We start from the raw sequence: 14697 nt of genomic DNA, 5'->3' as shown, positions 1-14697 counted from the left end.
CATAGTGTCCTGAGTAGCCTGTTTTTAGATACACATGCCACAGCATCAGACACTGAAAATACAAACATATGACTCCCCTTTAAACTGATCAAACCCCGTACCTTTAAATTTGGAACCTACTTAAACTCAGAGTAATAACAGAAATGATCAGTATTCTGAGTAAAATGATTTAAAAGAAAAATACTACATTATTACATGAAATAATCCTGTCCTTGTGTAGATATTATGGGCTCTCCCATAACTAAGGAGTTAGGGGCAGTTCTGGAACCTAAATTTATACCATCCTGTTGTAAGTCAGAGAAATACAATAATGCAGAAATTCTCCATTATACTTCTCTATTTAGCTGCTGTGGGGAAAACCCAGCCACACCAAATGGAATAAAATCCAGGATACAGAGGCTTGGATCCCACTCCCACACGTAAGCCTTGGTGGCTTCGTCTGCCGAAGTGTACTTCAAGAAGGAACTTTACATCCAATCAATATCTACTGATGCACTGGTTTTGGCGGTTACTTCACAGAAGGACCTGGGTATACCATTTGAAACTTATCAGAGTCCACAGCTGTATTGAGTCATTCAGACCAATTGATTTGTTATGTTATTTGTCAACAGCAAGCAGCAGGGAAAGGACTGTGCCATGTGACAGCTTAACTCAATGAGACACTATTTGCATTGTCTAGATGTAGTTTTAGCTTTTGTGATTAGGATTTTTAATGCCACAGGAAGTCTTATTTGTCTAGCTTGAAGGTTTTGTGATTATGATCCAGCAGGAATACTTTACATGCAACAGGACACAAAAACCCTGCCACCTGGGGGAAAAAAAAACTTTTGAATCACATTTGTATGTTGATAGTGGCACACCTGGCTGTCTTTTTCATCTTATATTGCAGTGAATGAAAGAAATTAAACACAAACTGACTTACGCATAATTGGCAACATTCACAGAAACTAATAATTTACTTTTCCAAAGAATTTAGAACTCCAAATTGCTGACTTTTCATTTTCTAAGAATTTCTTTTCTGATTTGCTGCTTCACACACAAACCATTCCTACATCTTTTACTTGAATGCAAATGAGGTTTGTGAATACTTTGAAATAATTAAGAGAATGAGGGATTTAAGCTAGCACAAAGTAAACAAACCTGTTAACCATTTCAAGAAAAATTACAGGTGCCATGAAAAGAAAAGCCACTGAAAACTACAGGAAATTTCCTAATGTCTACTTTCTCATCTATGGCAAAGAGTTCGGAAACCTAGCACGTTCAGTTTGAAACCTACCTTGTCAAGGAGACAAGCAGAGCCGTCAAATGTCAAAAAAAGGGAACTTACCCAGGCTAGAATTGCCTTTTGCTGCAATAATAGTCTTCACGAAAGACTCTTCAGTTATATTTTGGAGCATGACACACTCAGCATTGGAGACCAGGGAGCTCTCACTAGTCAAGTACTCAGGGCCCTGAAAGAAAAAAAAAGTCAATGACATGAAAAGGAAAACTAGACTTTGGAGTAGGATTTCAACACCACACATGCTCTCATTGGTTGTGCTTGATTCAGTACGAATCTTTAACTAATGCAAGTTCATAGGTTGCCTTCTGAAATTTCCATGTCAGAAGAGCACTTGTTTATTTCAAATGAAGAGATCTGTCAGAATACTGGAACCCTTAATGTCTCCCACGTCACCACAATATATAAACCACAGCTTTAAAATACTACCTTTTCAGTTGACTCAAGTAGCAAAGGAGAGGTAAGTTCTGCACAGGATATAACTTCACTTGATAAGTGAGACTCAGCCCAAGCTATTGTGTTTTCACATTTGTAGTGCTGTTCAACGGCATTTGCAGGTGTATAGTCATTTAGGGTAAAGCCTGAAGCAGGTCCCAGACTCAAGTCTACCGAAGGTGGAGTTTCATCCTTTCTTTGCAGCAGATTTTGTGTATAGAGCTCCTCCAAGGACATATGCAGATCAAGAACTGGATTGGAAGAATGCTCAATAATCTCCTGGTGTTTAAAGAATAAAAAATTTGGCTAGATTATACCAATATGTCTCATTATACCACCTCTTAACAATTGTTAAATTAAACATAAAGCTCAAGGCAATTGCTTATTACTCAAAAAGCATTAGCAACCATGAAAATTCTTCACTTAGCAGGTTTTCTATCTTTAGTTCATAAATACCCTTAAATGTATTTCTTACAAATCACAATTTCACTTTCTACTCAATTATGCTTGTCCTATTTACTGTACTTACGATTAGATGAAATATGCATTATTCACAAGTAAAATTATTCAGTGTTCAAGCCACACTGAAAAGAAAATAATTTATATTTCCAAATCTCACTTAAAATGTAATTCATGTCCACCCAATCTGAAGCTCCTAGTTATAATAAGGTCAGATCATTCTACAGTGTGACATTAATTAGATTCACAAGAGCCTCCAAGAGAACATTATTTTGAAAGGCATTTAGGAAAAATAGAAAGCCTTGCAAGTTCAGATTATAGGCAAAATGTCCTTCAACAATCTGAAGATATCACCATACTTAAGTGGCTCAACATAAATGTATAGCAAACCAGACTCTGCTACTCACAATTCACACTTCACAGGGTTTTAGAGTGAAGTGATAATTTCTACAATCCCCAGAAACACTACAAGTCTACAATTCCATGCAATACATGTATCTATTAACAACAGAGATGATGTGTCATGTGTGTTTTAGGCAGGCAACTGTTTTAAAACCTACTGTTGAGAAGACATAATAGTCTTCCCTTTGATATTCATGAATATTTTTAAGGTACCAATGTAGCATACACATGCATTTTCAAGTCAGATAATCAAGCCTTACAGATAAAACCTGTGTACTCATATAGAGTACAATATAAAAGATTTCCCTTTTGGATCCTAGTTCTATTCTCCCCAGTAAAAACGGCCTGCATAATCACATTTCTTTACGCATTCACATAATATATGCACAAATTCACTTGCTTACATTCACGAACAATGCTATATACAAACAGAATTTAAAATCCGAACAAACCCATGTAACAAATAATAGCTTTTGCTTTTAAAATATCTCTATATCTTAACTATGAGAAATTCACATAATTACAAGTTATTCCTAAATATGAAAGACACTGTAATGCAGACTTCCGAGGCAAGCTGTCTGAGTTCAAGTCCTGAAACCACAACTATTTGACTACGCTTTGGCAAACTACTCAAACATTCTATGCCTTGTTTCTCTCTGCTATTAATCAGGAAAAATAATAGGACATTTAGAGAGGTCAGAGTTAAAAGCCCCAAAGCACTAAAAGTAGGCCTGATGTAACAGAAAATGTCCAATAACTGTTGGCTTTTTGATGTGATTTAATGTGCATCTTTGTTCACTTTTATGAAAATGTATTTACTATGAACTACATGAAGTGATATGTCAACAAACAATGAAGATGTTCTTACACACTGTCATATTTTTCTTCAAAGAAGAAAATGTTGGGGAATTCGGTATAAATTTGTTCTAACAATTTTGTCTCATATCAGAGCACCTACATACAATGCCTGGCTCCAACAGCTCGTTCCAGTTTCCTGTGAATGTAGACCTTAGGAAAATGGCAATTGGGTTCCTGCCAACAATATGGGAGACTTAGATCAGGTTTCTGCCTCCTGGTTTTGGTTCCTACCAGGAGCCCACATAGAGTGAGCCAGTGCATGAGATCTCTGTTTGCCTCTCAAATAAATCATCTAAAAAAAAAAACAGGTAATATTAACTGAATAATCTTTCCAATTTAAGATTAGTTTACAGTGTGATATACAAAAAGTATATGCATTAGCAAGGACACATCATTTATCTCTGTTTCAATTTCTTCATGCACTTCAAGTTTACATCCAGAGATTTTTACTTCTTCTTATCATTGAAATATTCTGAATATAAAGTATTTGTGATAAGTAATACAAAACTCTTTTTTTTCTTTTAATATACTTAGGAAGAAATTAATTCAATGTAACCAATTTTGACAAGCTGCATTTTTGTGTGTGTTTCAGGATTCAATACATGGCTTCCACAAAAATGAAGTGATTTCTATTATTTTTATCCAGTTACAATAAATGTTTGTTCTTCAATTTAACCATCTCAAATCTGTTTCAAGGTATTATTATGTTAAGAGTCCCGTTTTTTTTTCTAAGTGGTTAACTTGATTTCTCCAACTCAATGTGTGTATTATACTGTTCTTCAATGAAAGTTGTCGTCTCTGAAATTATCAAATATTTCTGGTGCAAAGACGAAGTAGGAGGAATATCATACAAGTAATTAACATCATTAGTATCTTCAGGAAGAAATGATAAGCATGTTTACTCCACCAGGTTTCTACAGCCTAAACAATAAATAGCAACTCAATTTTGATTATTACATTCTTAGGAAAAATAATAATGTACTTAGTATAGAACTGGTTAGCTTCCTTATTCCTAAATTAGTTTCAATAATTAGCAGTAGATCATATCCTCCACACATCAAATAAAGATAATAAATTCCTCTTAAGCAGAAAACAGGTGAACTCACCTGTTAATTGGGGTTGACTAAAAATGATACAGCAAAAATTCCATGCATTATTCATGAAAGAGTTAAACAGAGACACACAGAAAAGAAATAGCTAATCAACACAGCAGACAACATACACCCACTTCAGAAACATTTCTGGTTGCCGAACAACCAACTGATTTTTATTTTTAAAAATCTTTGGGATCTGAAAGAAAAACAGTTCTTCACCCGTAAGATGTCCAAAAATAACTATAATTTTCCCCAGTGCAAATTACATCCAAACTGAAGTCTTTGAAACCTCCATACTAACATGTGGTTACAAGTGATGTGTTTCTATATAAAAATACATATTTTCCTCCAACAGAAAAAGAGATGAGGTTAAATTAAAATGACAAATACACTTGGACAAATATTGCACTTCTGAAGCTCAGTGCTATGGTAAGGTTAGGCTTAGGTACATTATTTCTCCCCGATAATGTATTTAAATAATACTTCATTGTTCACTGGCCATACTCTGTTTTTCTTCAATAAGTAAACTACCAGAGAATTCTTCTTGCACTTTAAAAAACAAACTATGCTACAAGAATAGCTGCTCCAACTTAGTATGACTTTTCCATCTGTCCTGAGAAGGGGGTGCTTTCTTCAGCTTTCAACAGAGCCTACTACGGAAAAAGGCAGAAGCAACATTTTTTATATCTATGGGAGCCTGTAATGCTGTCACTACGACTTTTTCAATCATCCATCATTATTATGATTACAGCAATTTAATTTTTTTAGATTAACCCCTTCTCTTAAAAAATTGTAAATGCAGATGTGAACACAGCAATATTTTATATGAGCAAATGACACTGCAGTAGGATTTGTAGGAATACATTCTTTAAAATTTTGGAATCTATTAGTCATACTTGGTATGTAGGTTACAAAGGAAAGTTTCTACCCTGACAAACACTAATTTCAAGCTGCAGTATAATCAACCAGTAGAATCATCTCCAGGTAAAACTAACATTCAAAAGTGAGGGATACACACTCTGATGGCAACAATTTCAACCCTGGAGACAGTGAGACTACGGGTAAACAGGGCAGGGAAGCAAGGAGGTGCAGAAGAGTAGAAATGGAGACTCATTATGCAGTTATCAAATCCATACTAGCTGTATTTCTAAATCAAAACAGGAAAAATCATAAAGCAAGCTTCCGTTCCCATAAAACCATGTTGAGCTCTTAAACAAAAGTCTACAAACATTTGTGTTCGGAAAATACTTATTTGCATTTTTGTATCTTTTAAAGTAAGAGGAAAGAAGACATAAAAAGACCAATTAAAATATGAAATCTGAAACCACAAGAAGACCACTGGCAATAGCTTTGTCACTTATAAAACACACATTTAAGTGATCTGCCTGCACTGACCCTAATATCAAACAAGTAAGTACATTCAAGTTGTTAATAATTAATTAAATGTGAACTCTTTGATGATGGGCAGTACCAATGCTTGGGTGACTACAGCCCTTTGGTGTGTAAGTTGTGATATAGTCATGAAGTCCTCCCTGAAGAATGAGGCTTCCCAGTGTGATGGACCAGGTAACAAGTTTTTGCATACTGATCAAAGTCAAAAGGGGTCTGCTATTAGTTGGCAAATTGACCTAGGTGTCCCCCAAAATGCTCATGTGTTAAAAGATTGGTCTCCAAAGTCTTATGTAAGTGGTTAATGGGGCCATGGGTAAAGATGGAGGCCTTAGCCAAGTATGCTGTCTGATGTTTAGGTGGGAGCTCCTATAATCAAATCACCGTTACTTCATAAGGAAAGACAGGCACATGGGAAACCAGTGTGTTCCCCATCTCTCCTTCTTGGCTGGACATGCGATTGTTTTCTGTGTTCACACACTGTCATCCTCTGGCTTCTCCACATTGCAGAATCAACACAGTCCCCTGGATCCCAAGTTGTGAACCTGCAACCACTATACCCCAAAATAAAACTCCTGCTTACGTTAGCTTCTCTAAGACATTTTACTTATAGCAATGAAAGACTGGCTAACACAGCTTCTCTTGAGTGAGAGAAGGGCAGTAAAATTGTAACTCCAAAACCAGCTGCCAGTTAAGATCGTAAGATTGGGGCAGCTGCCAAGAGGCTGCTTCGGGCTCTTGTGTTCAGCCTGAGAGTCCTATCTTAGCTGCACTTTGAATTCAGCTCCCTGCTAATATACCTGGGAGCAGCATATGATGGCCCAAACACTTGAATGCCTGGGTCCACATAGGAGACTCAGATGCAGCGCCTGGTTCCTGACGTCCGCCATCCCTAGCTGCCTGTCTGGTGTGACCACTTGAGGATTGGCAGATACAAACTCCCTCGCACTGTTTCACCCACCCTGTTACTCTGTGTTTCAAACAGATCTTAAAACAAAAAAACCACATCACTATATACTAAGGAAACTGAATAATCTGAAGAATAAATAAGATCCTCACCCTCTATTCTTTCAAAATATTTTGGGGAAATTATTTTAAACATATTTTATATTATATGGTTGCTTATATACTATCTAACAAACATGTTTAAATAATTTTACGTAATATCTGTGTTTTTTTATAGATTTATTTTTATTTGAAAGGCGGATATACTGAGAGGAGGAGAGACAGAGAGGAAGATCTTCCGTCTGATGGTTCACTCCCCACATGACTGCAATGGCTGCAGCTGAGCCAATCCAAAGCCAGAAGCCAGGAGCTCTTCCAGGTCTCCCATGTCGGTGCAGGGTCCCAAGGCTTTGGGCCATCCTCGACTGCTTTCCCAGGCCACAAGCAGGGAGCTGGATGGGAAGCAGGGCTGCCGGGATTAGAACCAGTGCCCATGTGGGATCCTGGGTGTGTGCAAGGTGAGGACTTTAACCATTACACTATCGCGCTGGGCCTGTAATATTTGGTTTTATGTTATTAATTAGAAAGTTTTAATACTAGGTCATTCTTATCTAACAAAGAAGACAATTAATTCTGAATTTCATAACAAATTACCAATTTGTCCTAAAAATACAGTACCAAAAAAACCCAGGGAAACCATGTATTAATATTTTTATTTCCATAAACATTTCTAGCAAAACTGGAGGTAGCATAAAAGGTGTCACCAAAAAAAAAAGCTAGCAAAAATTATTTTGCAGATTTATCATGATTTTGTAATGATCCTACTTTCTAAGAAAATTGAAAACACACAGGAGCCTCATGATGTGTTTTAAAACATTCTCATTAATGTCTTCTTTGTTGTTTTGTAGTTTAAGTTTTTCAGTTGATAGCCCAGCTTGCCAAAATTTGCTTCAACAAAAGAGTAAACTGCTTAGGGGGAAAAAAAAGCAAGCAAACAGACTACAGTAAGCCAATATGTTGCACTGCACACAGCCAGCATTTGCCCTGTAAAATATATGCTTCTCAGTATGCAGATTGCATAATCCCTTTAAGTAACAATTACTAAGTTAAACAATGCAATCTGTCCCACTGGCAAGAAGAAGTGTGCTATGCAGCAGATTAGGTGATCCCATTAGGAGATGAACTCTGCTTCCAGCCCTGAGGCCCGTAAAGACTGAACACATTCCAGACAGGACACAGCCAGTCAGTCAGTCTCAGGTGTGGTGCAAGAGCAGCAGCTGTTCCACTCAAGATTATACTTTACAAACCAACTCAAGGAATTGCCCAGCATCATTGGCAAGTGTAGCAGGTGCACCTCAGACATAAAAAGAAAATGTTTGAAAATGCTCTGGCCAAAAAAAATATTTGTTAATCAAGAAATAAAGAAAACCTATATAGAGATCCTACTTCACAATATAATCATAAACACAGGCCTCTCCTCACTGAACTCAATCTTCACAGAATCCAAATATTTAAGAAACAGCATTGTCTAATTTAATTGTTAAGTTTTATTTTTTGGCATATTTCTAATGTGGAGAAATACAGAAAATATACTCATATTAATTTTTTGCTCAAATTTCTAAGAACTATTTTACCATATTTTATCCATGCTTCTAAAATGATATATTAAACATACAGTTAAATTTCTATGCTTTCTTTTTATCTCCAGGGGCAACTTCTTTCCTGAACATCTTTAGATTTTATTACACAAAAGTATACACATACTAAAATTTGTGTATCAAATTACTGCATATATCAATTTTCACAAAACAATTATAAAAAAACTGATATAAAAATGGCCAAAAGTTTATTGCAACACACTATTTTACACCCAGAAGACTGAAAAGATGCTAAAACATTACTTATTGGACATTATACATTACACACTATGGCATTTTTATCAATCATTCACATATAAAATATACATATCAAACATATGTCAAGTAATAAGTAAGCGCATCATTCCTATCCAGTAAACACTTTGTGATTCACTGTTATTTTGTGTAAAATCTTTTATATCATTTTAGACTGAAAGCATATTACAGCTATAGTTAGTAAATATTTACACATGAAACATTTTACACTCTAATTTTCTATATGGCAATTTTAAAAACAATGAAAAACATAATTTTAGAATGATGGATTTGTTGCTGTTGCTGAAGGACGATACTATTGTAATAAAATGAGGTGGGGGAAAGTGAGGGGTGGACGGCGAAATCCTGTCCCTAGAGAATCATATCATGAAAGATAAAAATACATACTAAAAGCACAATCTAAGAAGTCCTGCTAATTAAAACTTTTTTTGACACAAAAACTTAATCCAAGCTTTGAGATATTGTCCCCCCAAATTTTGAAAGACACTCAAACATCACTTAAGTGAAACTGCTCTTTACAAATCTGTGACTAGAGAAATTCACTGTCTCTAACATGCTACTCACACAATTCCACATTAACACTGGCCTCTGCAAAATGACACAGAAGATTTTCCCCACATAAATGGAACAAGATTTTCTCTGTACCTTGGGAGGAGATGGTGGAAGCGAGGGACCATAGTTTAGACCGTCTCCACAAACACTGCCATGCAGAGATAGAATAGGAGCTGGGGTAGAGTAGACACTGTCATGATCAGGAGAGTATTGTGACTCAAATATGGACTCATCCACCAAGTCAGCCTCATTTGTGTCCACCTGAAATAAGACAGTAGTATCAGTCAGGAATCCAGTTCCATTACAAGTGTGTCAGTCTCCCCTTAAGACAAAAAAGCATATGAACAGTGTTGTGTGTGTGGATGTCCACCCTGTTTTCTGTATGCCCTTTCTCCACCCTCGTCCAGACAATGGAACAAAGAATGACTGCCCATCTCCCGTAGAGGGTACTGGCCTTGAAGGCTATATTATTCCATCAATAAAGGTGCAGTGAGTCTCAATAAACAAAAGGCTTGGATCAATTCTAAATTTAAATAGTCCACATGTTAAGGAAAATATTTACTTTTTTCTAATTAACATGCCAGTTTTTAGCAATTTTCTAATAACACGAATGAGGTCATCACTATGCCTATTCAAATAAGACTAACTCACCGAGGCACTTCTGTAAAGATATAATTGTTAACCTCACTGAAAATGAATTTCTGGGTAAATTATCTTTAACTAGATTTTGAAACTATTCAGTTGCAGAAACCAGAGAGAGAATCTGCAACTTTATGCTAAAATTATACTAACAAGGAGTCTAATTATGATGTGGTAATGGGTGAGATTTTAAGTTATAAACTTATGTTAGAAAACTCATACAGAATGACATAATTTCACTAGATATTAATATAAAAATTCTAGTACTATCTTATGTAGCAGAACCAAAAGAATTAAGTCAAAATTAACCTGATTATCTTCTTGCAATGCTGTCATAGTCAAACCTTAGAAAAGGCAGAAAACAATGAATTCTACCCATCTCTGATAGCAACAGTATTTTCTGTTTTGAATCTTGATGGCAAAATCCCATATGTTTTGTATCCCTGCATCCAGACGAAAGATGGAATCCCAGTGAAACTGTTAGACATGTGTAGACAATGGGATACTGGACTGTCTGACATTGTCTGCACCAACAATGTCGGGTACACTTAAATAAGAGACTGATAGAATTATAATTCCTTATGAAGGACTACACTATTGTAACAAAATGGGAAAAATCTGATGGGGGCGGGAGTTTGGGGAGGAATCCAAGCCTACACAAAATTGTACCACACAATTCAAAATTCATAATAAAAATATATTAAAAAAAAATTCCCATATGTTCTATTTCTTCTTTGTGCCAGAAACCAGAATACTATAACTTTACACTAAATCAAATTTTATTTAAATTTTAAATATTCAAATTGACTAGTTCAAACTGACATGTTCTTATTCAACAGTGATTCACTGTTTGGAGGTTTACTCTTCTAACAATCCAGGTAAGAAATACTTAGCCTTTGCTGTCCAGATAAATAGTATCAAGTAAGGCTTGTGGCATGGATTACAACAAATAGTTACACTGAAGAATGTATGCCTCAACATGATTTGATAACTTACTGATGTCTCAGAAACTTAGTAGAGTTCCTGGTAACTAATTCGTTCAGTTATTGCAGGATTGATTACTCTAGAAGTTGAATTAGCCACCCATGATTACTGATTGCCACGCTCTTCCAAGATACAAACTTGCATCAAAGCGGTACTGATCTTTTTGATTGATATTCTAGTGTAAGTGTTGCATTTTTGTCCTTTGACATTTCAGAAAGAATTTGGAAGTTAGGTATTATTTAGCCAATAGTACTCAACATAGTTCATAGCATACTGGTCTAGTTTTGAAGTGCTAACATATGCCCATGAAGATTAGAGCCAAAAGGTATTCAGCATGTTAAGCATTATGTTAAATTATTGCATTCACTGTAATGTGCACATAACTTTCCAAATGGCTATTTCAAGAAATTGCACTTAAAAATATTAACAGAAAGAATTGTCTCTCCCAAAATGATATTACCAAAATGAATGTAGAATCAAAGAAATAATTCACACTCTGGTTCAAAGCAAGATGTGCATAATCAGCTATAAAAACATAATGAAGAATTTCACAGGTTTTAAACCTCTTCTAGACAAACACTCAAGTATGTAAAAAGCAGGGCATAGTTAGGTGGCTAGCTTTAATGGTGGGAGTAATGTGAATAAGAGGTATAATTGGATGTGTTGCATAAAAGTCATGTGCATATTTATATCTGGTAGATGATACTGTCCTTTAATTATCAACAAAGCACTTTTCCATCTACCTAAGGTTCTTACAGAAAGAGATAACTAAATATTTAATTCCAATTAATGATTTTATAAAAAGCAAGCAGAAACAAAATCTGTATTTTTATTTTTCTAGTAAATCATTCAGGTCTACACACTTTTATTTATAGAATAGATGAGTGACAATAAATGAATCAATTAATATGATTTTGTGCTATCAATGCTTAAAAAGAAGATGGACCTGCCACTTCTTTTAAGGTAGCCGAAATATTGACTTAGGCCTGAAAATAGCTAAAGAATGCATGGAAATACACAGGCATAAAATCAGAACAAACAAGTGCTCTAAATAGCTTTAGTTATGATATAAAGACAAATTATACATGTTGATCAGTGCGATTTTAATTTAATTTTCTCCACAGACCAACATACACTCAAAATATATTCCATATATACATATATATATGCATATATTCATATTTATGACTTTTTTAACCATGAGAACCACTTGAATTGACCATAACAGTTTTAGTTTTCAAAATTACAAAATGTCTTCAGCATATTCTGGAAGGCAAATCAAGACAAAGACTTGTGAGGGAAAACTTGAGAAGCGTCTCCACTAACCAGAGCCAAGTCAGCCCTGAAGAGGGCTGTGTCAGTCAGCCCCTCATCCTCACTGGAGTGTGGTGGATACAGAAAGGACTCCTCCTTAGCAGAGACGTAACCTTCTTCTGGTGAGAGCTGCAGGGATAACACAGTGTGAGGACTAGTTCAAAGAAAAGAGCGAACAGTCAAGGGGAGACAAAGAAAGGGAACAGGAAGAGAGAAGAGAAAAACAACAGGACAGTTCTGAAATGATAACATGATTTTCATACAGAACGATGAGCAAGAAATTTGCTATTCATATTAAGCATTTTGATCACATAAGATTCAATGAGGATATTAATCCCAACAGGAACAACATGCTTTTGATGAGAATTTTGCTTCTAAGTGTTTTTTCATTCTTCTTTCAAAAGCTTAACAAGATCAGCAATTTAAAAAAAGTCTTATGGTGATCTTCTGGTTATTTTTACCTACCACAAATTCTAGCCAAACAATGGCATCCTGAAAAAAAAAGCAAGTCTTAGGTGTTAGGACATTGAAGAAGCTGCAGAAGAGGAAAACGAGAAACCTCTTAGGAACCTAATTTACTCGACAAGGAATGTTACTGATCCGTGCTTTGCTTATACAGAAAAATAGAGAGAAAACTCTACATGTGCGTTCTGCTCTAAGCTATTAAATTGTGACTGTGATCACACTAATTTCAAACTTAAATTTTTTTTGCCATCTCAGAAAAGATGGACTAAAATATTTAGAGAATTTTCTTGTCTATATCACACTGTATCAACAATATACACAAAGTATTGCTGTGAAAAAAATGTTCCTCTTGCATAAGTTTTTTATTAAACCTCAGTTTATATAATAAAGATGATTATATTATGCTACAGTTCATGCTGAATTTGAAATTTCAAATACAGCTTGAAAAAAATCTATTTTTAAGTTGGCTAGAAAAAGAACAAACTGTGTTTTAAAAATCAGCTATGTCTTCTTAAAGATAGCAAAAGACTCATCCTGACTATTAGCCATTTCTCACTGTTTAGCAGAGACCAGAGCAAATCTGCGACCTAACATTAAGGAAGATGTAATCCCATGATGGCCTGTCTCCAGTCTCACATTATCTTTGTTATTAGTTGATTGTGAAATTTCTACAATGTTAGCTTGTGTTTTAGACTGAACTAGCATAGTCTTAATTCTTCCCTTCTTAACCTAATTTTTCTCTTTTTTTCTTAAGTTTATTTTCACAGGTTCTGAAATACTTTGCAGAATAAAAAGTGATACATGAATAAATTATATTTACATATATTAACTATGCTTATTTGAACAAATTCATAAAAGTCGATGAGTCATTTTTGTTGTTTATGTAAACTGAGCTATTTGTACTTTTTTTCTAAAGAGAAGGTATATTTACCCTTTCATTTACAACAATAATCATACGCCAGAAAAAAATTACAAATATAGAGATCATCTCTAACTCAATTTCAACATAATCCAGTGATTGGTACACAGTGCAATCACTATAAATAATGAAATAGCATACTTGCATTAGTTGCTTCAATTATTACTGCGTGGACCCATGCCCTCTTGGGAGGAGTGCCATAAAATGAGGAGCCCATTTTACAAAGTTGGATTCCCTGCTGTAATTTATTAGACAACAAATGGGTTATAATCAACAGAATTCAGGAACTTAAAGACTCTCTGAGAGAGATTCTACTAGGCCCCTGGAATCAAAGACTCTGCTGTTCGATATCAATCTTATTAAATTTTCAATACCCCATCAAACTGGTGTTTTCATATTTTACAAATATTTCTTTCAAATATTTGATCCTGCACTTATTAATTCTTATTATGAAATGAAAAAGGTCAAAAACAAAAGGTCAAAAACACTTTTTTTCTTTTTAAAAGTGTTACTCAAAATGAAATCTTTTTCCCCATGTGGTCAGTGACCACACTGAAGACCTAAAGACATCATTCAATCACAAGATCCCTTGAACTAAAAAGTAAGTCATACACATCTTATTTGTTAATCTAAAAAGAAATCAATACAATCAAAATTCTTACAGGTAAAGGCTTAGCAACTCCTATTCTCACAGTGCCTGGGGGTGCCCCCTTCAGCGCCTCCACAGCTTCTTCAAGGCTGCTGTTTTCCAAATTCACATCATTGACAAACATGAGTCGGTCTCCAGGAAGCAAGCGTCCATCTTTTTCAGCAATGCCACCAGGCACCAAAGAACGAATTACAATCACAGTGCTTGCTGGATCAATTGGATCCTAAGGCAATGGAAATGTGAAGAGAATTCAGTTACCCTGCACTGTGTTTTTCTTTTACTACATGTCTATTCTGAAACATAAAGGATGAATAATCGTTTCAAATACTTTAAAAGAGTTCATATAAAACTTGTAATGAATTATTTGTGCTAAGGTTTTTTTTTCCTTTTCAGAATTTATA

At 35.2% G+C, this 14697-nt stretch overlaps 1 protein-coding gene across 5 annotated transcripts in view; it reads right to left on the bottom strand.

Moving 5' to 3' along the window:
• MPDZ (multiple PDZ domain crumbs cell polarity complex component) overlaps positions 1–14697 on the bottom strand; it is a 153911-nt gene that overhangs the window by 56907 nt on the left and 82307 nt on the right. For 4 of the 5 annotated variants that reach the window (XM_058672357.1, XM_058672353.1, XM_058672355.1 and 1 more), the window contains exons 17-21: positions 14310–14519; positions 12276–12392; positions 9420–9587; positions 1709–1993; positions 1328–1451 (exon numbers count right to left, since the gene is read on the bottom strand). In XM_058672357.1, the coding sequence (XP_058528340.1) occupies positions 1328–1451; positions 1709–1993; positions 9420–9587; positions 12276–12392; positions 14310–14519 (904 nt within the window). The remainder of the gene's footprint in view (positions 1–1327; positions 1452–1708; positions 1994–9419; positions 9588–12275; positions 12393–14309; positions 14520–14697) is intronic. The other variant, XM_058672356.1, reaches the window with a different exon arrangement.

The sequence above is a fragment of the Ochotona princeps genome, chromosome 14 (assembly GCF_030435755.1).
Source record: "Ochotona princeps isolate mOchPri1 chromosome 14, mOchPri1.hap1, whole genome shotgun sequence".
Classification (NCBI taxonomy): domain Eukaryota; kingdom Metazoa; phylum Chordata; class Mammalia; order Lagomorpha; family Ochotonidae; genus Ochotona; species Ochotona princeps.
This window is presented reverse-complemented; position numbering and strand designations above follow the sequence as displayed.